Source organism: Amaranthus tricolor, chromosome 6, assembly GCF_026212465.1.
Source record: "Amaranthus tricolor cultivar Red isolate AtriRed21 chromosome 6, ASM2621246v1, whole genome shotgun sequence".
NCBI lineage: Eukaryota > Viridiplantae > Streptophyta > Magnoliopsida > Caryophyllales > Amaranthaceae > Amaranthus > Amaranthus tricolor.
Window position 1 is genome coordinate 8,423,485 of NC_080052.1, and position 22,593 is coordinate 8,446,077.

At 31.2% G+C, this 22,593-nt stretch overlaps 1 protein-coding gene across 1 annotated transcript; it reads right to left on the bottom strand.

Moving 5' to 3' along the window:
• Positions 1–4,867: 4,867 nt before the first annotated feature.
• Positions 4,868–10,334, bottom strand: LOC130815979 (probable glycosyltransferase At5g20260). Its single transcript, XM_057682542.1, has 4 exons — positions 10,132–10,334; positions 9,784–9,968; positions 6,193–6,562; positions 4,868–5,679 (listed from the first exon to the last, which is right to left on the bottom strand). The coding sequence occupies exons 1-4, from the start codon at positions 10,324–10,326 to the stop codon at positions 5,020–5,022; spliced, it is 1,410 nt and encodes a 469-aa protein (XP_057538525.1). The 5' UTR covers positions 10,327–10,334; the 3' UTR covers positions 4,868–5,019.
• Between the last annotated feature and the right edge of the window lie 12,259 nt (positions 10,335–22,593).

The window sequence follows — 22,593 nt, forward strand, 5'->3', positions numbered from 1 at the left end:
CTTTTGGTGTAGAGTCTTGTTTGGTATTGCATGATATTGATTGTATAACTCTGATAGTAAAGTAACGTCGAACCATGGACCAGCATGTAAAATTCCGACGCCCGTGTTAGCCGACACGTAAAATGTAGTGTTAGACAGTTAGGCTTTAGCACTACGGTCCTCACCTAACCAAACCCTTACATGTATCAGTAGTCATTGCTGTTGTCTTGTGATATGCTTTGATGGTACAGTTATGAGCCTTAATCGAACTTAATTAAATAAGCATTAAGGTTACCAAGTGTTTAGTAGCAGTAATGAACTTCTGCAGGTATTTGAGAATGATAACTTAATGGCTTAACAAAGGTCAATAATGGGTAATACCTTTCTATATTGTGCTTGATTATTGTTTTGTAAGCATGATTTAACTATCCCATCATTGGCTTGCTAAGGAAATTGTACTCGACTTCATCGTTGACCAATTCAATCGGTTGTCATCCATATTATGGATGACAGTATTTTGCAGGAAGATTTAGCTCAGGTTTTTATGCAAGCCGCAACTTTAATTATTCTATCGAGGACTTAGTTGCATTGATTTTACTTGATGACTTTGATGACTTTATTATACTTATGTTTTTTTTTATTATTTATTTATTTTATTTTTTATTTATATAAGTAAACTTTATGTTATATTTTTCTCAATTGTAATATTTTAAACTTATGTTTTTAACAATCTTAGTTTTTAATGGTTTTAGCAGTTTGGCATTTTTACACTTCCGTATTATTTATCTTAAATATTATTATTATGTTAAGTATGTATCGAGAGTGTTGCTCCTGCTACAGAACCTTTTAGGTTTCTCAAACCCCTTTTCCTTTTACCTGCATTCTAATCTGATTTAGGACCCTTATATATTCCCTAAACAAATAGAATAACCCTAGGACAAAGTAGACAACTTGTCCCCAAGTATTGTCAAAAATGAAAAGTCGTATTTGGCCTGCACCAGGGTGCTCGAATGAGCAACATGCCCAAATTACTAAATTCAACAGTTGCATGCCTCATCTAAGGCTTCTTTCTTTCTCATCATTTCCCATTCAAGGCATACCCAATAGGCACCCTCTTTCGTTGTTCAAGGCACCTCTTGCCTTGTTAAGACATCCTTCATGCACTCCTTCTTTTTGTTCTTTGTTGCTCCATCACCATGGCACATCAAAGACCCTTCTTCATTGCTATCTTGAAATCCCAACTTCAATGCACTCAACCCCCTTGCACTCCATCATTACTCACAAAATGGTGTGCCTTGGCTTGACTCATTGAACCATCACCTCCACACATGACATTGTTGGATAATTTAGAGTATAAAAGTATAAAAGTCTTAAATATACTATGTATACTAAGGTATAAAAGTTTAAGTATAATTATAAGAATACTAATTATAGTAAAGTTTAATCCCATAAAAAATAATAGCAAGTAATATGAAAATAATAAGGCCAAAAGGACTATAAAATAGAAATTTTGCAGTAGGAAAAAGGGTAAACTAAAAACCCAAAAAGAATAAGAAAATAAAACAAATTGGAAAATTGGGTTAAATGTCCTTCGTATATCGCGAAAATCATATTGTCTCGTGAATTGGGCCAAAATAGCTTCTGTTTTGAAGCTAGGTTGGTCGTGGGTCGTGAGAAGGCTCATGAACCGCTAGTGAAGCCCACAAAATCTTCAGTTTGAAGGTATGAAGCTTCGCTGGATGTACACCACTTCGCTGAATGCTCTGCTGCTGGGCTTGTTTTCTTTTTGTTGTTTTCTTGGGCTTTGTGGTACACACGGCTGTTTTAAGGATTTATTTAATTAAAGTGACAACTACTTCTTTAATTAAACCTAAAGTAACTTCCTTAATCCACTTTAATTAAGTGGATGTAAGTGGGATCATGGGATTAATGGGAGGTTACTCTTCTATATAAGGACGTTAAAATCAGAATTTCACAAGTGTTCATGCAATTTTGTTGTATTTTTCTCTCTTCTTTCCCATGTTAAAATTCTCTACAAGTTCTTAATTGTGAAGAAACTTGTCACTTTTTTATATTCAAATTCTAAGTTTGCTAAGTATAATCTCTATTACTTCACAAAGATTAATTATATAGTGCTTATAATTCATTGCAAATCGTTGTATCTCAAAAGGTATTCTAAGTTCTAAAACCTAAGCACCAAGTAGGCCGAATAACCTTTTAGGAAAACATAATTGTGTCTCAGTTTTGGTACCAAGTTTTTGTAGACAATATCGTCTTAAAGTATCTTCGGTTTATGGTTAGTTTTAATTTAAGTTATTTAATTCGTTGTAATTTCGATTCCTAGAGAATTGTGATCTCAATTTGGTGCTCGTATTTTCTTCAACTTTTACATCTATAAAATATATAACAGACACATGGGTAGTTTGACTCTTGCACAAATACTATTTAATTACTAGTTGTGTGCTGCATTGGTTGTGTTGCTGAGAAGTTTACCTTCACGGTAACATTTGTGAGTCAAATTTATAGAGTTTTCCCAATATGGAGCTCATATTTGTCTAATACCTCACTCATCTTTTTGCAATGTTTTTACCTTTCCGCTAATTACAACAGAATAAGAGTCTAGAAGAATTGACTAAAATGACATCAAAAACTATTACTAAAACAAAAAACTGCTGACATCATCATTTTCTGTATAGTTGGATTGATGCACAAAAATTCCACCCCTTAAGTGCTCTATTTGTAATCCAAGGCAAAATTTGGTTTTCCCAAGATTTTTCATTTTAAATTATTTCATAAGGTATTTTGCAATTTGTTCAAGCTCTTTGGGAGTTCCAATGATGTTTAAATCATCAACATAAACTGCAATTATAGAAAATCCTGATTGAATCTGTTTAATAAATACACAAGGACTGATTTGATTATTTTTAAATCCTTATTTCAGGAGATATTCATTAAGACGGGTGTACCACATTCTTCCAGATTGTTTTAGTCCATAAAGTGACCTTTTCAGCTTTATGGAAAATATTTCTTGTGATTTGTGGTTTTCTGGTAATTTAAGTCCTTCAGAGACTTTCATATAAATGTCTGTATCAAGTGATCCATATAAATATGCGGTCACAACATCCATAAGTCGCATTTGCAACTTGTTTAAGACAGTTAGACTTATCAAAAATCTTAGTGTAGTTGCATCTAATACTGGAGAATACGTTTCCTCATAATCAATCCCTGGTCTTTGGGAAAAACCTTGTGCTACAAGTCGTGCCTTATATCTAACCACTTCATTTATGATAAGCACTTGGTTTCAATCTTATCAATGATGATGCATGTATTATTGACCATTCACTAATTGCTATGGTGCAATAGGGACATATACTGCACATCTAAATACTTTCAAGTGTGATATATTTGGTTCTTGACCATTCACTAATTGCTATGGTGAATATTTATGATAAGCACTTGGTTTCAATCTTATCAATGATGATGCATGTATTATTGCATGGCCCCATGCAGATGATGGCAATTTCGGCCTCATTAATAATGGTCTTGCTATTAATTGAAGTCTTCTAATCAATGATTCATCCAGACCAATTTGAGTATGAACATGAGCTACTGGATGTTTTACGTCAATTCCAATTGACGTATAATAATCATTAAAAGTTTGAGATGTAAATTCTCCGGCATTGTCATGCCTTATTCGCTTAATTGTATAATCTGGAAATTGATTTCTCAATCGATTGATTTGAGCAAGTAATTTCGCAAATGCCACATATCTAGTTTGTAGGAGACTTACATGTGACCATCGTGTTGAGGCATCAATCAACACCATAAATATCTAAATGGCCCAGAAGCAGGATTAATTGGTCCACATATATCTCCAGTAATTCTTTCTAGAAATTTAGGAGTTTTAGTAGCAATTTAATTTAAAGATGGTCTAATTATCAATTTGCCTTGTGAGCACGCAGAACATGATAATGCATTTGGTTGGGAAATTCTCATTTTTTTCATTGGATGCCCAATTGAATTTTCAAATAATTTTTCGCATCATTCCCACACCAGGATGACCCAATCTGTCATGTCATAAATTCATTATTTCTTTATTATCTAACATCTAGTTAGACACCATGTTTATCTCAACCGGTTTTATATCAATACGATATAATCCTGATGAGTATGCTGGTAAATTTTTTATGAATGCTTTTCTTGCCGCATTTTTCAGATGTGATGCATAAATATTCAGTATGATTTTCAGTCATTGTTTCTAAATGATAACCATTTTGGCGTATGAAACTTATGAGATTTCGTCGTGATTTACTTGAATATAAAGCATCATTAATTACTAGTTTTGTTCCATTTGGAAGTATTATTTGAGCTTTTTCATATCCTTCTATTAGTTTGGTAGTTCCAGAGATTGTGGTGATATCTGCTTTCACCATCTTCAACTCAGAAAAGTATTCTTTGTGCTTAGGATAGTGTGAGTTGTTCCACTATCTAGGAGGCATTAATAATTGCACCCATTTTCAAATTGATCCACATCTTCATATTAAATAAATTGATAATTAGTTAAAATAAATTTTCATTAACCTTAGATTATATATATATATATATATATATATATATATATATATATATATATATATATAGCCTTCTACTTTTTCTTACCCTTAAGCTAGGAATATTTCAATGTAAAATATTCGTCTTTTGATCACCAATAACTAAAAAACAGACATGTAAAATTTAAAAGATGCTCTATCACATGCACCTAGAGCATTTAATCCTCACATGACTGATGTTATATGAAACTGCTTGAATTAACTTCAAATAAAGTATTCTCAAAATATTAAAACAATACGTTGAAATCCTGTAAAACCTCATAAACTAGCTCATGAAATTCATTGTAAATCGATGATCTTGTAATAAGATTAAAACTCACCTATTTAATTACATCTATAACAAGAAAATATATGGAGTATATGTTATTATAAAAAGATACATGTAAAAAATAAGCTAGCTAGGGAAATTTAATCTCAATATAAAAAACTATTAAAGGGGCAATCTAATATTAAGCCTTCTTAACCATATAGAGTGCAACACCATATGAATCAAATCAAATGGCTTAGCAGGTTTATTCATAGTAAAATGCCATTTAACACTTCTTAATCCATCAACCAACTGCTCATAATCTTCCAAAGAAATCCCTTTCAAAATAGTCTTAATTTCTGGTATTTTCTCCTCAGGAATATAAACTGAAAATTTAGTCCAATCAAGAACATCACTAAAAGGAATTGAGTAATTTTGTTTAACGATGACTGGAACACAATCAGCACGTATGGCTTCAACAAGTCTCGAACTCGCGACCTCAAAACCACTTGGGCACAAACAAAACTTGCTTTGCATAAGCCTTTCAAAGTAGTTTTCACCCTTGGGAAGATGTTGGTGTACTTGAATTTCATCGTCATTTTCCCATTGATCGAATAATAGTTTTCTTATATGTCCATTTACCCGACCAGAAAAAAATGCTAAGATTGAACGATTACTTGTTCCCAAACTCGAGATTGGTTGGTTTATTTCTTTATATGGAAAGTTTACTTCTGGGATACTAACATCTCTCTTGGGTTCAAATCCTTCGGATGTATTGGCGTTACATATTGCTCTGATAAAATTCTTGTACACTTTTGGATTTTTGTCTGAGACATATGGTGCCTAAAACAATTCAAAATCGAGTTTTTGTGTTATTAGTTGTATGTAGCCCTTGTTAAAGAGATTATGTTGAGTCGAATTTAAGTTCGAAATATATTATATAAATGTGTTGAAAATCACGATTCAAACATAATTTGTTTAGTTTATTATAACCTAAATAAAAAAGTTAAGTTAATTATGTCAAAAATAACAAACTTGACATATTTTGTAATAGATCAAGTCGACCCAATTTCAACATACTTAACCCGTTTAAAGTGTTTGTTTTCATTTTCAGATTTCAAACATTGACTATTATTTTTTAAAACTGAAATTTTAAACTTGACGAGTTTTTTATTTTTATTTGCTACGAAAATTAGAAAAATATTTTAATGAATTAAGTCCAATTTATAAACTCAAAATCAGCTCATTTAATTTAATGAGTTATATAAATTTGTTTCACGTTTAAATTTTAATCTTAGCTTTTAATAAAAAATAAACCCTTTATGTAATTGAAAAATGTAAAATATACGTACGTACCCAATCATGGCAAGAGAGCATGAAATGATCAGCCCCAAGAGATCTATTCCAATAAGGATACTTTAGAGCCACCACATTGACATAATCCAACGCCACCCTCCGAAGTGGTGCAAGGTTCTCGGCACCGGAAAGCGCCGGATCGTAAAAGAAGACCACCAATTCAACCACACTAAAAGGGAGGAAGAATACGTGTGCTTCGTCGGGGTGGCGAGCTATAAAGTTTGTCAAGCTATCGTTGCTTCCTTCAAGCTGTTCCATGAAGTGTCCATCTAAACCATATACATAGTTCATTGGTGCTTGGTGTACCAAGGGTCTTTCCCCTTCTTTGTAAGTCCATATTTTGAATCTTTTCACCATTTCTTTATGGCTCCTAATTCATCAATTATGTTTTATTTTAGTAAATATGTATATATAAAATACGGACTTAGTAAAAAAAAAAATCTTAAGTAATTAATTCGTATAATAATTAAGTGATTAACCTTCCTTTCTTCATATAACTAATTCATGATAACAACTTAACTAACAAAACGGACAGGTGATTCAATCACTTGGTCATTTTAATCAAACCCTAGCCTCTCTTTTCTTACCTTTTGGTTACAAATAAAATTCATTCTAATGAGCCCCTAATCTCTATATTTTTTTCCTTTTTATTTTTTAGTTACAAATAAAATTCATTCTCTTAATATTGTAGAGTTATTCTATCCATTTTTATACTCGATCTACCTATGTATTAGGTTTTAAAGTCATTCATGGTGAGAGTTTGAAGACCTGTTATCAATCTGATGGTAAAAAGGTATATGATGTCATCACGGGTATCAATTCTGTTAATACAGTCAATAGTATCAAACATTCAAACAATTCACTATTTCAAAGCTACACCAAATCTATAGACCCCTTCGGAGGAGGCTGTATCAAACATAGTTATTAAAATAACGATTATGATCTACAATTCTACGATTCTACGATTTTACGATTTAAAAAGAAGCGAGTGATCCGGATCGTAGGTAAGAATCTTATGATTCTAATTGAAACAAAAATTTGAGAAATGAAATCATAACACGATTTCACTAATCTACGACTTAACGATCCAGCTAATTTAAACTCAATTATTTCTAGTTTTTGACATGTACTATCTGTCCCCAATTACTTTTACCTACACATATATATTTGTAAAATCCATAATCATAATTTTAAAAACAATTAAAATTTCTATCGATATGATCATCTTCAACGCAATTATTATGTATTTTTGCATTTAATTCTTAAAATACACTCTCTCCCCGTTACTTTATGTTTGTCCACTTTAAATTTTTTCAATTTATGAAAGGGAAATTTAAATTTTATTTTTTAAAATATATATTCAAGAAAAAATATATTCATGTGAGATCTTGTTAGATTCGTTTTAATGCAAAGAATATTAATATGTAATTTTTACAATTTTTTATTATGCGTACTATGAGATATCGAGGCTTAAAATTTACATTGAAGTAAATAAAAAAGTAAAGTGGACAAACAAAAAGAAGTAGAGAAAGTAACTCAAACAAAACTTGAATTCACAATTTTAAACTTTTAAAATGAGTAATAAATACTAGGCTCTAAATATTCTAGCATTTATAAGTTTATTTGTAGGATCGTATGATTTCACGATTCGATTCTACCTCTCTTAAACGTATCCAAGTAGAATCTCGATTCTAATAACTTTTGGCGATGTCATAGAGGAAGAACTTTAGTGTTAGATCTCCTTTATAATGACGTGAATTTTCTATATAGAAAATTATTTGATTTAAATTATTATGTATTTAATCGATTATTACTCTATTGCAGTGAGATGACATTTTTATCACTGAATTATTCCTTAAAAAAAACTGTAAATATGGACATGAGCCGACCAAAATCATATTAGACAAATTGAATCACTTAACAAAAGCTTTTGAAAGTATATAGAATTTAACATACATAAGAGTCTTAATATCGATATGGAGGAAAAACTTAAAACCTAGAGTACACTATACACAATTATGAGTTGTTTAAATGGAACTAAACGTATCAATTTTTATTAATAAAAATAAATATTGAATTAGTTTATATAAAAATAATTGTTAGTTTAAGTATCAAAAAAATTTATAAAGGTTTAAATGAAAAGGACAATCTTTTTGTATAAAAATATAATCGACTTGTTTCATCACAAGAAAATGCAATGTACTATTTATTCATCATCTTTAATTTGTAATTAGTTTTCAATTTAAAAGTAAAAACATAATAATTTTAAATCTTATTTAATTTGTCTCAATTAAATATTATTAATATTAAATTTTTATAATTTTTCATTATAAATAATTAAAGTTTTTAAAAATTAAATTAAGGTATTAGACTACATAAAAAGTCAACAAAGTATTAATATTTTAAAAGTATAATAATTATAATTATAGTCCTAAAAAAAATTATAGTTATAGAATTTTGAATTACGATGTACCGCCATGTGCGTGGTTTGAAGCGCATAATTATGTAGTGTCAGATTCAAAGTGCGTAGAAATATTGAATGATATTCGTGTAGTCAGTCATAAATAACAACAACAAATGTTGTATTTTCACCAATCTCGGCCCCCTTTCTTTTCCTTGTTTCTTGGATCTACAATTAAGAAAGTTTTAATTTTTTATGATGACCATAGGAATTAGGAAGGTTAATTGTTTACTCCCTACTCAAATATTGTGAATTTTAGATTTTGAATTTAGTGCATTTTACAAAAATTGAAACTTTAGAGTAGTGTATGCAACCATGTTCCATTCTATACATACACAAGAGGGGAATTATTGTAACCTATAATCTTTAATTAGTATATTATTATTATTTTATTAATTTTGAATTCCTTTACACTCTAATACTTATTTATTACCGAACACTGATATAATTCAAGATGTTGTTTGTAAACGACCTTTCATTACCACCTATAATATCACATTTTCAAGTGGTAATACATTGAAATAAATTTTGAGAAACAAATGAGATGATTAAAGTTAAAAAATCATGCCTATTAAACTTATCAAGAGATTTTCCCATCGAAATTATACTAAATTTTTATTAGCATTCTCACTATTTAATACCTATTATAAATTGCTTCTGATGGTTTTATATAATTAAGATGAATAAGAGCCTATGAAAAAAGCACCCTAGCTTAAAAGAGGTTTTGTTGCAAATAAACTTTATAACTATAAATATATTCAATTTGTAATATTTATTAGTTCGTCGAATTGAATTTCATACATATTCTTTCAGAAATGTCTCTACACCCTCACCTATTTCCATCCAAAATTTTATTTTTTGTATCCATTCCATCCCTATATTTGAAGTATTTTATCTTATTCTTCCGAAACCAAGCCACAATAAAAAAATATAATGAATTTGCAAAATTTATAAAAATATACATGATAGAGTACTAGCTAGTTAGTTTTTAGGATCAATATATAATACATATTTCTCAAGTTATATATACGCACAGGCAAATTCTTATAGGGTTTTGGTCTAAAGTAACATATTGAAGTAACAACTACCAAGTACCAAAAATAAAAAAATGGGAATAAATAAAACTCAACTGTTGAAGTGCATAAGGATTTCGGTATGCTGGTCCTCTTGGGATGAAAGTCTCCCCTTTTCTCGACTTATAACGCCGACGCCGAGCCGCCTTTCGAATGGCGGCCCGTGCTCGAGCCAATCCATCCTCAATCATCTCCAAACTACTCCTCTTGTTCTTGCTTATCTTTTGTTTTTCTTCATTCTCCTACATACATGTATTAACAAAAGACGCTCAATAAAAATTTATTAATATTAGAACATATAAAATATTTTCAGCTATTCGATTGAAAAAATATAATATATTATATACTCTATTAAATCAAATAAAATATAATCTAAATAAACGGTGATAATGGTATATAACTCACTTTTGCAAAGATGAAAATTGATGAGAAGTCATGATGATTATCATTTGTGACATTAATTAGAGGATTTGATGGAATTGGTAAACGCTTAGAAAGACTTGAATTAAACTTATTTTGAGAGTAGAAAGATAAGTAAAAGATAATAAGTAAAGTAGGGAAGATTAGTAGAGAGAAATATGTGGGTGCTTTAGAAGCCATGGATTCATACAACCATTCACTTTCCTAGTTTTGGAGTATTATATATATTTGATCCATTTTAAGATTATAAAACAATATAATTAATGAATATTATATTGTTTATCTTTTGTCTTTTCTTAAGTTAAATAATCCCAAGTCAAGATGAATAAACTAAACATACCTATAGGTGATTCTATATATATATATTTATTTATTTATGTTGCTTGCACAATTTTATTAATCACTTGATGGTAGTGACTAATTATTTTTTAATAACAAAATAGTTTAGTGCAAAATTTTATTATATTATATTAGATTATATTTCTTAAGTGCAATATATCATTTTTATTTTCTAGTCTTTATTATTCATTTGATTCAATTAATTCGTTCAGATTAATCTGTTTCAATTTAATTAGTTCAATTGAATTTAATTCAATTCGACTAATAGTCATCGTATAGAGCATACAATAATAATAATAATAATAATAATAATAATAATAATAATAACAACAACAACAACGATTAACAAGAATAATTTAAAAAAGAATATGATCTTAAAAGGATGTGGAAGAAAATAATTTATTTTAAAATAAATTTCCTTCACATTACTATTTAATTCATGTTAATATATACAAATAACTAGTTAGATATCCATGCAATACATGGATTTATAAGATTTAAAATTTATAAAAATTTATGCTCAAATGTAATTCATGATTGTTTACGACTTGTAAAATTAAATTTATGAAGTTTGATAACCATGTACTAAAAGTATCCTTGAGAATATTAGATAAATTAGGTTGTAATTTGAAAACTTTAAACAATCAAAAGATAATCAATATTTTGATTGATCTTATTAAGTAACAATTTTTTTCGATATGATAGAATAATTTTCAAATAATTGGGTACAATATAAATATTTGTGTAAGTAAATAAATTAAACATATGTGAAAAACCACACATACCTAATATTGCCGGTAACAGTTAAATATTTGATTTACAAAATGTTTTTGATTTACAGAAAATATCTCACAAAACTAATGTATCAAATTTTCTTTTTTTATTTTAATAATTATTTATTAATAACTAATATTGACAAAAAGTCTCGCTGATTATTTTGGATGATTTGGTGCCTCTATTAGGCTAAATGTTGGGTCAAAAAGAGAAAATTTTTTCAAGTTACGGATCGAATACATTACCCACTATTATAATAACCTTTATTAGTTTAATTTTCAAGTTAAGAAATTATAAATAATTAAATAATTGGGTATAATATAAATTTTTGTGTAAGTAAAAATATTAAGCATATGAGAAAAATCACATTTACTTAAATATTATCGATAACAATTAAATATTTGATTTACAAAATCTTTTTGATTTGCAAAAAATATCTTACAAAACTAATATCTCAAAATTTCTATTTAATTTATGTTGATATATATAAATAATAATCCTGATTGATTTATAATTAAATTCCTTTAAATCTGTTTGAAATTAAAAAAAAAAAAAAGGTCTCTATTTGATAAAGGCCTTCTTGAATGTTCAGTGGCCAAGAAGGAAATCGCAATATTTATAAATGGAAAATTATTTTTTCCATTAATTATTATTATATACATGAATTAGGAATTTAGAAGGATGCAATGTTTTCGGTGAGATTAGTTGTTAGCGATACGATTACCATTAGGTGTTAAATTATATACTTTGATAAAAAAAAAAGAAAAAAAGAAAATATATACATGAACAAGCAAACTATGTATTATAATGTATTTAAAATATGATTAGAGTATTTATAGTACAAAATATATACTTCCTCCAGTTTTTAATAAATTGCTATAGTTTTTGTAACAACTAGTCAACTACTATTCATCAACTGATTATATTTGTTATATATTTCTCCATGTATAATGTAAAACATAGTCAAATGGGATCTTATTTGATTCATTTTAATGCAAATTTTCATAATATTAACTTTTTATAATTTTTTTATTTTATGAAATGAAAGATATTAAAGATTAAAATCGTATGATAAATATCGTGAAAAACAAAAGTGTAGTAACTATTAAAAACATTTTTTATAGTATTCTAAACCATATTTTTGTAAAATATTACCTGTTGCTAGTTATTAAGGACTGAACCTAGTTTTCAAATTTTTGACTAGGTAGTTTTTAATAAAATTAAGATTAGCATAACAGAAGCAATTTTGCATTTTTAAAACGTAAAACGTAAAAAGAAATATGATGATAATAAGTAAATGAATTGTCATTTATGGTAGTTTTCTACAAAAATTATATAAAATAATTTTTTGTACTTTACAACTCTAAATTAATAGATACTAAAAAAATTATATCACGTTTAAGAAATTATTTTTAGTTTTTTGGACAAAAATAAAACCTTTCAAAACCATATAAAAGAAATTCTAACTCGTCCTTAATGTATAGTAAGACTTTTGATTATTGAGTTTGTTTGGTAAATGACTTTTTTTAATTTTTTTTCGTTGATATTTGGCCTTAAGATAATAACTGGTCAAATAGTCAAAAAATATATTTGATATATGACTTTCAAGTTAGTTGAAACACTATTTAAGTCAAAATCAAAAAGCTAAGTAAAGTAGTTTTTTTATTGTCTTTTAGCTTTTCAACAAACTTTTTTTTCTGATAAATAAGCAACAACTAATAACTATAATATTTATAAAAAGACTATAATAGATGTGAAACAAACTAATATTCTAAATACACTAGTTTTCTATGCTTTATTTCCATTTCCATACAATTTAAGGCACGAATCTTATAATTTAATTAAATAAATAAATAAATTTTTTTGTTCATCTATGAGTCATCCACCATCATGACCTTTAAAAATTAAAGAATTGTGACGTTAAACATTATTTGTTTCTTAAGTTATGGATAACTTGTAGCATTAAAATTTTGAAACTTTTTTTTTTTTACTGAAAATGACATTTGAACTTTATTAATCACATAATTAGTAAATATCAAAATGAGCTACCATAAATTTTTGGAATATGGTTTAATAATAGGAGTAGGTGAGGTGATATTGTAAGCCAGTTGAAGATGAGCTAACAATGATTAGCTTGGTTAGCAAGGAGCTCATTTGTGACCTTCACATATTTGATAGAGCTTAATATCCTAGGGCTCATTTATAAATTTAAATTTTTAAAACCCTAATTACTTGCGGGTCCCCTTCTCAAAGAAATTGAACAAATATAGGCGAAAAATAAACATGTTAAAGCGATTAGACATTATAATTTTAGAATTGTGTATGTGTAATTTTTATTATACTCTCTCCCTTTCATAATCAAGTTCTCATAAGAAATGTTTACGAGAATTAAGCAAAATTGTTACTTTTATATGGTGAATATATATCATTTTATTAAATTATAAATTTAATGGAGGAAAAGTAATTAAGGACAATAAATATTACAAAAATATATGTTAAGAAAATTAATGGAAAAATATCGGGTCTACTACTAATAAAAAAAATGTTTTTATAAAATTAGTAGAAAACATGTGAGAACCATAAAAATTTAAAAATGCTAAAATGAAGTTACTATAAGATATGTAGGAACCATAAGCATTATTAAAAAATTAAAATGAGGATGAAGTAGTTTTCAAATAATCATTATTCATTGGACGCATTAGTTTCTTTGCCTCATAGATAGTCTGGAAGCTCATTCCTAAATGTAAATGTTAAAAGTGGTACAAGAATGTGAAGAAAGAATGATTTTATTGATACAAATCAGTGATTTTATTGATACAGCAGCTCAACACAACAATCAAGAGAGCGTCCACCTTCTTTTTATCAGCTAAGGAAGCTTCTGAACAGCAGCACTTCTTCACAGCAGAACATCAGCACACCATCAACCATTAATACAAACAGAAGCAGCATGAATAAACCTCTAATCTTAACATCCCCCTCGAATACCTTGTTTGCTTAGCAATTATCTGAAGTGTTCTGAAGGAATAATCTTTGTAAGCAAATCTTCTAATTGATTTCTTGTTGGCGAGTAGGGTAGATGTAATAGACCTTCCAAAACTTTCTCTCTTGTAAAATGACAATCTATGTCAAGGTGTTTTGTCCTTTGATGGAATACACTACAACATAATTTGCTTTTAGTGGGATATAGTTAGCAACATTTAATTTAAATGTCACTACTTTAAATTTTTAATAATATATATATAGAAAATTTAGTGACATTTATTAAACCATTTAGAAGCATAATAAAAAAAAACACACTAAAACTTTTTGCGACATAAAATCTAGTGACATTTCTCATAAATGTCACTATAGACTATAGTAACAATTACATATGCCATTAAAGACCAGATAAAGTGTCACTAGATCACTTTATAGTGGAACATAAAATAAAAACCAATAACTATTACACTAAAAATATAGATCAGTGGCATTTTTATAATGCCACTAAATCCAATGTCGCAAAAAGTTAAATTTGTTGTAGTAATACGGGATTATTTTCCAATAAAAGTTGTTGAATGACTATCACAATAAAGAGTAATAGGTTTATCTATATGAACATCAAGCTTAGAAAGTAACCTAACCAACCAAGTGACTTCTGAAGCTGCACTGGACATTACTCTATATTCTGCCTCAAAGCTAGACATAGATACAGTCTGTTGTTTCTTGCTCTTCCAACTTATTGGTGAATTTCCAAGCATCATAACATACCCTGTTATAGATCTTCTTGTATCAACACAAGCTCCCCAATTTGAGTCTGAATATGCTTGCAATACAAGCTTGTCTTGTGCCTTTAATTTGATGCCTTGACCACAAGTAACATGAAGATAATTCAAAGTATGAAGCAATAAAGATTGCCAATGAGATGTTCTTGGTTTTTGCATGTATTGACTTAAATTTTGTACAGTATAAGCTAAATCAGGCCTAGTATTTGTTAAGAAATTTAACTTGCCAACAAGACTCCTATATAATGTAGGGTCTTCAATAAGGCTGCCTTCTTCTGGTGATAATTTGGTATGCAAAGGAACTGGTGTAACTACATTCTTTATTTTGCTTATTCCACTTGTGCATAGCAACTCTTTTGTAAATTTCTGTTGAGTGAGAACTATCCTATCTTCCTGGTAACTCACCTCAATCCCAAGAAAGAAATGTAGATCACCTAGATCTTTGATAGTAAAGACCTTGTCAAGGTGTGTTTTGAGAAAGTTAATTTCTTTGATATCCTCACCTATTAGGATGATATCATCAACATAGACTGCAATAATCACAATCTTTTTGTTTTGTTTGTTTCTTTAAGAATAAAGAGTAGTCATTTTTAGATTGTGTATAACCAAGAGATTTCAATTCATCAAGAAGTTTAATGTGACATTGCCTAGAAGCTTGTTTTAACACATATAGGGATTTATTTACGAGACAAACTTGATTAGGTTTGCATTCCAACCCTTCAGAGACCTTTATAAAAACTTCTTCATGCAAATCTCCATGTAGAAATGCATTGTTTATGTCAAGTTGCATGTAACTTCCATTATGACTTGTTGTAATAGCCAATATACATCTAATTGTAGACATTTTGACTACAGGAGAAAAAGTCTCTTCATAGTCAATGCCATATTGTTGGCTAAAATCCTTTGCAACTGGTCTTGTTATAAATCTTTCAAGACCACCATCTAATTTCAACTTAACTTTATAAACCCACTTGCTTTCTATGGGTTTCTTTCCTTTAGGCAAATAAACTATATCCTAAGTTGCATTTTTTATCAAAGCATCAAGCTCATTCTTCATAGCTTTTATCCAGTCATGGGATCCTTTGAGGCCTCTTTATAACTTGTTGGCTCAATATATTTTTCTTGTGTTGAAGCAATTTCTTGATAACTCTTAGTCAAGTTATTATACTTAACTATGTTGCACCATGCTTAACTTGTCCAAACATAATCTTCAAGATGTTTAGGTTTAGTTGTTTCCCTAGATGTTCTTCTAGGAATGTCTAAATTAACTCCTTTGTCATGAGCTCTTGCTTTCATAATTCTCTTTGTTTGATCAAGGTTCTCAAAATCATTAACACTAGTGGGGAAATCTTCTTGTGTAGTATGTTTACTGTCATGAGGAAGGAAAAATTGCCTTAGAGGTTCTGTCTTTGTTTTCAAGTAATGAAAAGGCTAAAAATTTTCGTGAAACTTTACATCCCTTGAAATTTACACTACTTTGGTGTTTAAACAATGGAGCTTATAGGCCTTTTATGTTTGAGAATATCCGATAAGCACACTAGGTTTAGATCTAGTATCAAATTTGCTCTTGTCCTTTTTTAGAGTAGAGCCATAGCATAGACATCCAAATGCCTTGAGCATGTCATAAGATGGTGCCTTTTATGTAATTTTTCAAAAGGACTTAAATTGTTTAGGATGCTCACTGGCATTTTATTGATGGTGTGCACTACACTTTCCACAGAATCACCCCAAAAGCTAAAGGGAGCATTGGACTGAAAAAATAGTGCTCTTGATACTTCAATCAAATGCCTATGCTTTCTTTCCACCATCCCATTTTGTTGGGGTGTGTGCACACAACTGGATTGGTAGAAAATGCCTCTTTTCTTGTAAAATTCCAAGGTTTCCCCTTGAGATAACTCTTTTGCATTGTCAGTTCTAACAATTTTAATTTGTTTTCCAAACTGAGTTTTCACATATGCAAAAAAGTTTTTGAAATAAGTTAGAAAGTTAGACTTGTGCTTTATTAGAAATATGCATGTATACCTAATGAAATCATCAACAAGAATGATGAACATAGTACATTTGGACCTAGATATGAACCTTAGTGATCCCCATATGTTTATATGTTCAAGCTGAAAAGCTTCACTAGTTTGTATAAAACTTTTATTGAATGATAATCTGGTTTGCGTAGCTAAAGGACATATAGTACAGAGATATTGACTCTTAACTTTCTGCATATTGAGGCTGGGAAAAAGAATCTTCAATTTGTTGAAAGGAATGTGCAGAAGCCTTAAATGTCACAGTTTAGCTTCTTCAACACTGACTTGCAAGGCTATGCAATTCAGACCATTTTTGTGCCTATTGGAGTTTTGGTGTGACTTTTATTGCACAAATGGTGTATGATGAGTTTGGTGTTGTGTGGATGTGTGTATGTGTGTGTATGATGATGTGGGAATCATTATGGGCCTTCTGATGAGCCGCTCCACCCACATGTAGCATGCTCGACTGAGCCAGTTGGCTCGACCAAGTCAGTAGGTATTCTGATCTGTTGCTCGACTGAAAAGCAAGTCGCTCGACCAAGGCCATTTCGCTCGACCGGTCGAGCGAGAGTCCAGAATGCACTTTGTTTTCTTGCATGATAAGTTTTATGGGAATGTTTTAATGTGGGCCTTTGCCCAATCATTGGTACACGGCTACTACTATAAATAGGAGCCTCATACACTCACTTCAAGTAGATTCTTAACCCTAGCCAAACAAAAAATCCATCTTCTTTATCTTCTCCAAGTGTAATACTCCATTGTAAGAGTTCTTGAGAACTCCATTGTTTTTCATATAATCAAGCAAGTTAACCACCACCGAGGACGTAGCCCACATTGGGGTGAACCTCGTAAATCTTGTGTCTTTGATTTTGCTTTCTTTCTTATTGTTTCTTATTGCTTATTATTGAAGATTTTTGTTTACTTGCATTGAACACCCTTGCCATTGCTCTTGGGTGTATTCTAGGGATAAAGTTTGAAACTTTAGACCCTAGTGTGTTTGTTTTCTCAGTGCTCTTCGTAGCTTTTTTGCTTGAATGGATGTAGGTAACATAGTCCCTTGAAGTTGTCACCAAGAAGCAAAGGCATCTTCAATAGCTCCTGGAGGATACAATTATTAGTATTGAAAGTGATAATGCAATTGAGTTATTGAACATAAGGGTGTTATTTGTCAGCTGTGCTGAATTGGATGTATGAGACACTTCTTAAACTTCAGAAATGGTTCATTGTCTATTAAGCATGTTTAAGAGTTGTGTGTATTGACCTTGTGTAAGTCTTGGTTCATCTGATTTTTTGTGATGCATTCCTTTATCAGCAGAAGCAATATTAGCTTTGTTGTTTTGTTCATCATCCTCTTTCCAGGTATTATTTTTGAACTTGGGTGGATACCCATGAATCTTCTAGCACTTATCAATTAAGTGACCTTGCATCTTGCAATGATCACAATATGATGATTACCTTTGAAGCTGAGGTTCTTGGACCTATAGTCACTAAATTTTCTCTTTTCAACCTTGTGTGGCATATAGCACTAGTGGGTTCTTGAGCTTCTTCATATCTTCCAACACCCTGATGAATTTGTTCTTGCACCAAGATCCCATAAACTTCTGATAAAGAAGGTAATTCTTTCATCATAATAAGGCTACTCCTTGTTTGCTTGTACTTGGGGTCAAGCTTCATCAAAAACTATGTGATCCTACTCCTCTGCTGACTTTTCAATGTTCTTTGTTACTTTTGACAATCACAATTAATGCATGTACATTGAGCAATAGGATCTAGAGAGTCCATCTCATCCCAAAAGCCCTTGATTCTTGTAAAGTAGTCTTCGATAGTCATATCAGGAGTTTGATCCTGTATTGTGAAGAATTATGCATTAGATGATTGGCCAAATCTCTGTTCAAGCTCCTCTCAAATCTTCTTGGCTGTATTTAACCATATAATGTCTTTGAAATATTGTCATCCACAACACTTAGGACTTAGGAGCCAAGCAATAATGACATCATTGACTCAATCCACGCATGCTGTAGCCATTTCTTGATTGTGAATAAGTCTTTAAACCCATTAATAAACCCTAGATTATTCTTCCATGAAAGAACAATAATGATTGATCTTTTCCTTCCTTTAAACCCAACATCATCAAAGACTATGGAGAATAATTTCAGTCCAGTGTCTGTAGGATGTAGATAATAATGATTGTATTAGTTTATGGTAGGGTCTATGGCTGCATTAATTAATATCTTAATTTATATTCAAATAATTACTCGAGCTCATCTTATAATCTATTTCTTCACCGTATCATGTCCAACTTATATAGTTTTTCTTAAATCGTCTTAAACAAATCTAGTGGTCTTTAATTTATTTATGTCCGAGTATACTCTGAAGATTTAAGACAGCTTAATTTAGGTTAATGAATACTGTATTTTTTTGTATTAACTTCATCATAATTACAGCCCTAATATTTATACAAAGACTATAAGCTAATTAAGGAAAATACTTAGCTTGGAGAACCAGTAATTGCCTAAATACATTGGACTAAAAAGAGTAATTAAAGATTTGTATAATCATATAATATCAGTGATAATATTCCCACACTCCTCCCCCTCAAGTTAGATTATGGGATTCCCAATACCTAACTTGGATAAAGTAGTTCCGAAGACCTCTGCTGAAACAGCTTTTGTCAAAATGTCTGCTAACTGATCTTCTGATTTCACATGTGGAATACGGATTATTTTTTTCTCTAGTTTCTCTTTTATGAAGTGCCTGTCGATCTCTACATGTTTCGTTCGATCATGTTGGACAGGGTTTTCTGAGATGCCAATAGCTTCCTTATTATCACAAAATAATTTGCATGCTTCTGTAGGTGGAAAGTTCAGTTCACATAGGAGTTTCTTGAGCCATAGTATCTCCGTTAGTCCCTTGGCAACTCCTCTGAATTCTGCTTAGTGCAACTACTTTCTGTTTTTTGCTTCTCCAAGTAACTAAGTTACCCCCTACAAGGGTGAAGTATCCAGATGTAGATTTTCTACTGTCTCTATCACCTGCCCAGTCAGCGTCGGTATAGGCTATGAGGTCTTGATGACCATTTTTCTTATAGAAGACACCTTTGTCACTCGTGCCCTTCAAGTATCTCAAGATTCTCATGGCTGCTTCCATATGGGATGTCTGGGGTAAGTGCATAAATCGACGCACAACCCCAACTGCGTAAGATATGTCGGGCCTAGTGTGAGACAGGTATATTAGCTTTCCCACCAATTTTTGATACTTTTCTTTGTCAGTTGAATCTTCTCCTAGTATTGTTTGTAGTCTGTGATTATTAACAATAGGTGTTTCAGCTAATAGGTCCAAGATATATTTCTTCTGATTGATGAAGATTCCCCTTTTTGATCGAAAAACTTCTATACCAAGGAAGTACTTCAAGTTCCCCAAATCTTTCATCTCGAATTCCTTAAATAATTTCTCCTTAACATCTCTAATCTCCTCCTCATTATTCCCTGTTATAATCATATCATCAACATAAATGATTAAGCAAGTGATCTGATTTTTTCCTTTCTTCAAGAACAGTGTGTGGTCAGAGTTGCTCTGTTCATACCCAAACTTTCTCATGGGGATTGTTTCAAACCATACAGAGCTCGCTTTAGTCGACATCCTTCTCCTGGGGCAAATTCATCTGAAAAACCCGGTTGGAATGCATTTTTAACACCGAACTGGTATAAGGGCCAGTCCTTATTAGCGGCTATAGAGAACAGAACTCTGATGGTGTCTATCTTTGCAACTGGTGAAAAGGTTTCTGAATAGTCAATCCCATATGTCTGTGTATACCCCTTTGCTACAAGGCGGACTTCGTATCTTTCAATAGTCCCATCAGCATGATATTTTATTGTGAACACCCATTTACAACCGACAGTTTTCTTCCCTTTAGGTAGCACACACTTGTCCCATGTATTATTTTTCTTTAGTGCTAAGATCTCATCTTTCATTGCTTCTCGCCATTTGGGATTTTGGAGAGCTTCTTCAGTATTGCGAGGAAGGGAACTTGAGTATAGATGGTTTGAAACGCCACTGCTATCTGTGCCAATTTATTCATATCACGGCTAACAGGGTATTGAGATCTTTGTGACTCAAACTCTGGATCATACCGCTTTGGAGGAACACCTCTTTTGCTTCTTGGAGGTAATTCATACCTGCATGGAGGGTTAACAGTATCGGGTATATCATCATCAATCCGAGAGTCAAGTTTAGTTTTTACCTCTTGAGTCTCACAGACCGCCTCTTGTTCACTGGATGCCTCAGACAAGGTAAGGGAAGTCTGCGGAGAAAGAAGTACTATGTTTTCAGTGGCAATATCTGCGGGACTACCTACTTGCTCTTTGAGGTTCAGATCATTAGTCACAGACTGTGTAAGCCAGCACAAGTCATCACATATAGTTTCCCCTTAAGGACGGGGCTGGGAGTAAAAATAGGAGTTCTCAAAAAAATCACAATCCATTGTGGTATAGAGTTTATTCTGAGTAGGGTCAAAACAACGATACCCCTTCTGGTGAACACCGTAACCCACAAAGATACACTTAATAGCTTGGGGTTCAAGTTTATTTCTAGCAGGTTTAGGAAAGGGACATACTTCCGCAACCAAAGATGCGAGGAGGTAAGAAGTGTAGAGAGGGAATGATAGTGTGATTATGGAAGGTTTCAAGGGGAGTTTTGAATTTAATGGTTTTTGAGGGTAGTCTATTTGTAAGATATGTGGCCGATGCGATAGCTTCGGGCCAGAAATAAGGTGGGACATGGGCTTCAAATATGAGGGCTCGACTGATTTCAAGAAGAGTACGGTTTTTCCTCTCAGCGACCCTATTTTGTTGTGGTGTATAAGTACAGGATGTTTGGGAATAAGTCCATGAGTGGTGATGAAATTTTCCATATTTTGGTTTATGTATTCCCCCCCATTATCAGATCGAAGAATTCGAGGCTTAGTCTTAAATTGAGTAACAATCATATTATAAAACTTAACAAAAGCATCAAATACTTCAGATTTATGTTTCAAGAAATACACCCAGCACATCCGAGTACAATCATCAATGAATGAAACAAAATATGAATAACTGTGGTTACTAAACTCAGGAGCAGGGCCCCAAACATCAGAATGTATTAAAACAAAAGGTTCACTTTTATAACTATGACTCGGAGGATAGGATTGTTTATGACTTTTGGCAAGAACACATGCTTCACAGTCTAGAGCAACATTACAATTGTTTAATGATGGAAAAAGACGTTTCAGATACCCTACTGACGGATGTCCAAGACGTCGATGCCAAGTCCATAATTGTTGATTGGAGAACCTATGAGCAAGCGAAGTGTGTCTCTTTTAAATCGCCTCGTCCACATAGTACAAGCCATCTCGTTCAGTACCACGCCCAATGATCCTCTCTGTCTGAGCATCCTGTACAACATAATCAGAAGAAGTCATAAGCACAGTACAATTCAATTCCCGAGTCAATTGACTAATAGATAACAACTTATGAGATAAGTTAGGAATTAAGAGACAATTATTTAATTTTAGAGAGGGA

Excerpts from the sequence above, each read along its gene's own strand:
- LOC130815979 (XM_057682542.1), bottom strand. The coding sequence starts at position 10,326 with ATGGCTTCTAAAGCACCCACATATTTCTCTCTACTAATCTTCCCTACT. Across the intron at positions 9,969-10,131 it reads CAATTTTCATCTTTGCAAAA|GAGAATGAAGAAAAACAAAA; the intron begins GTGAGTTATATA and ends ACATGTATGTAG. Across the intron at positions 5,680-6,192 it reads TGCTCTCTTGCCATGATTGG|GCACCATATGTCTCAGACAA; the intron begins GTACGTACGTAT and ends GAATTGTTTTAG.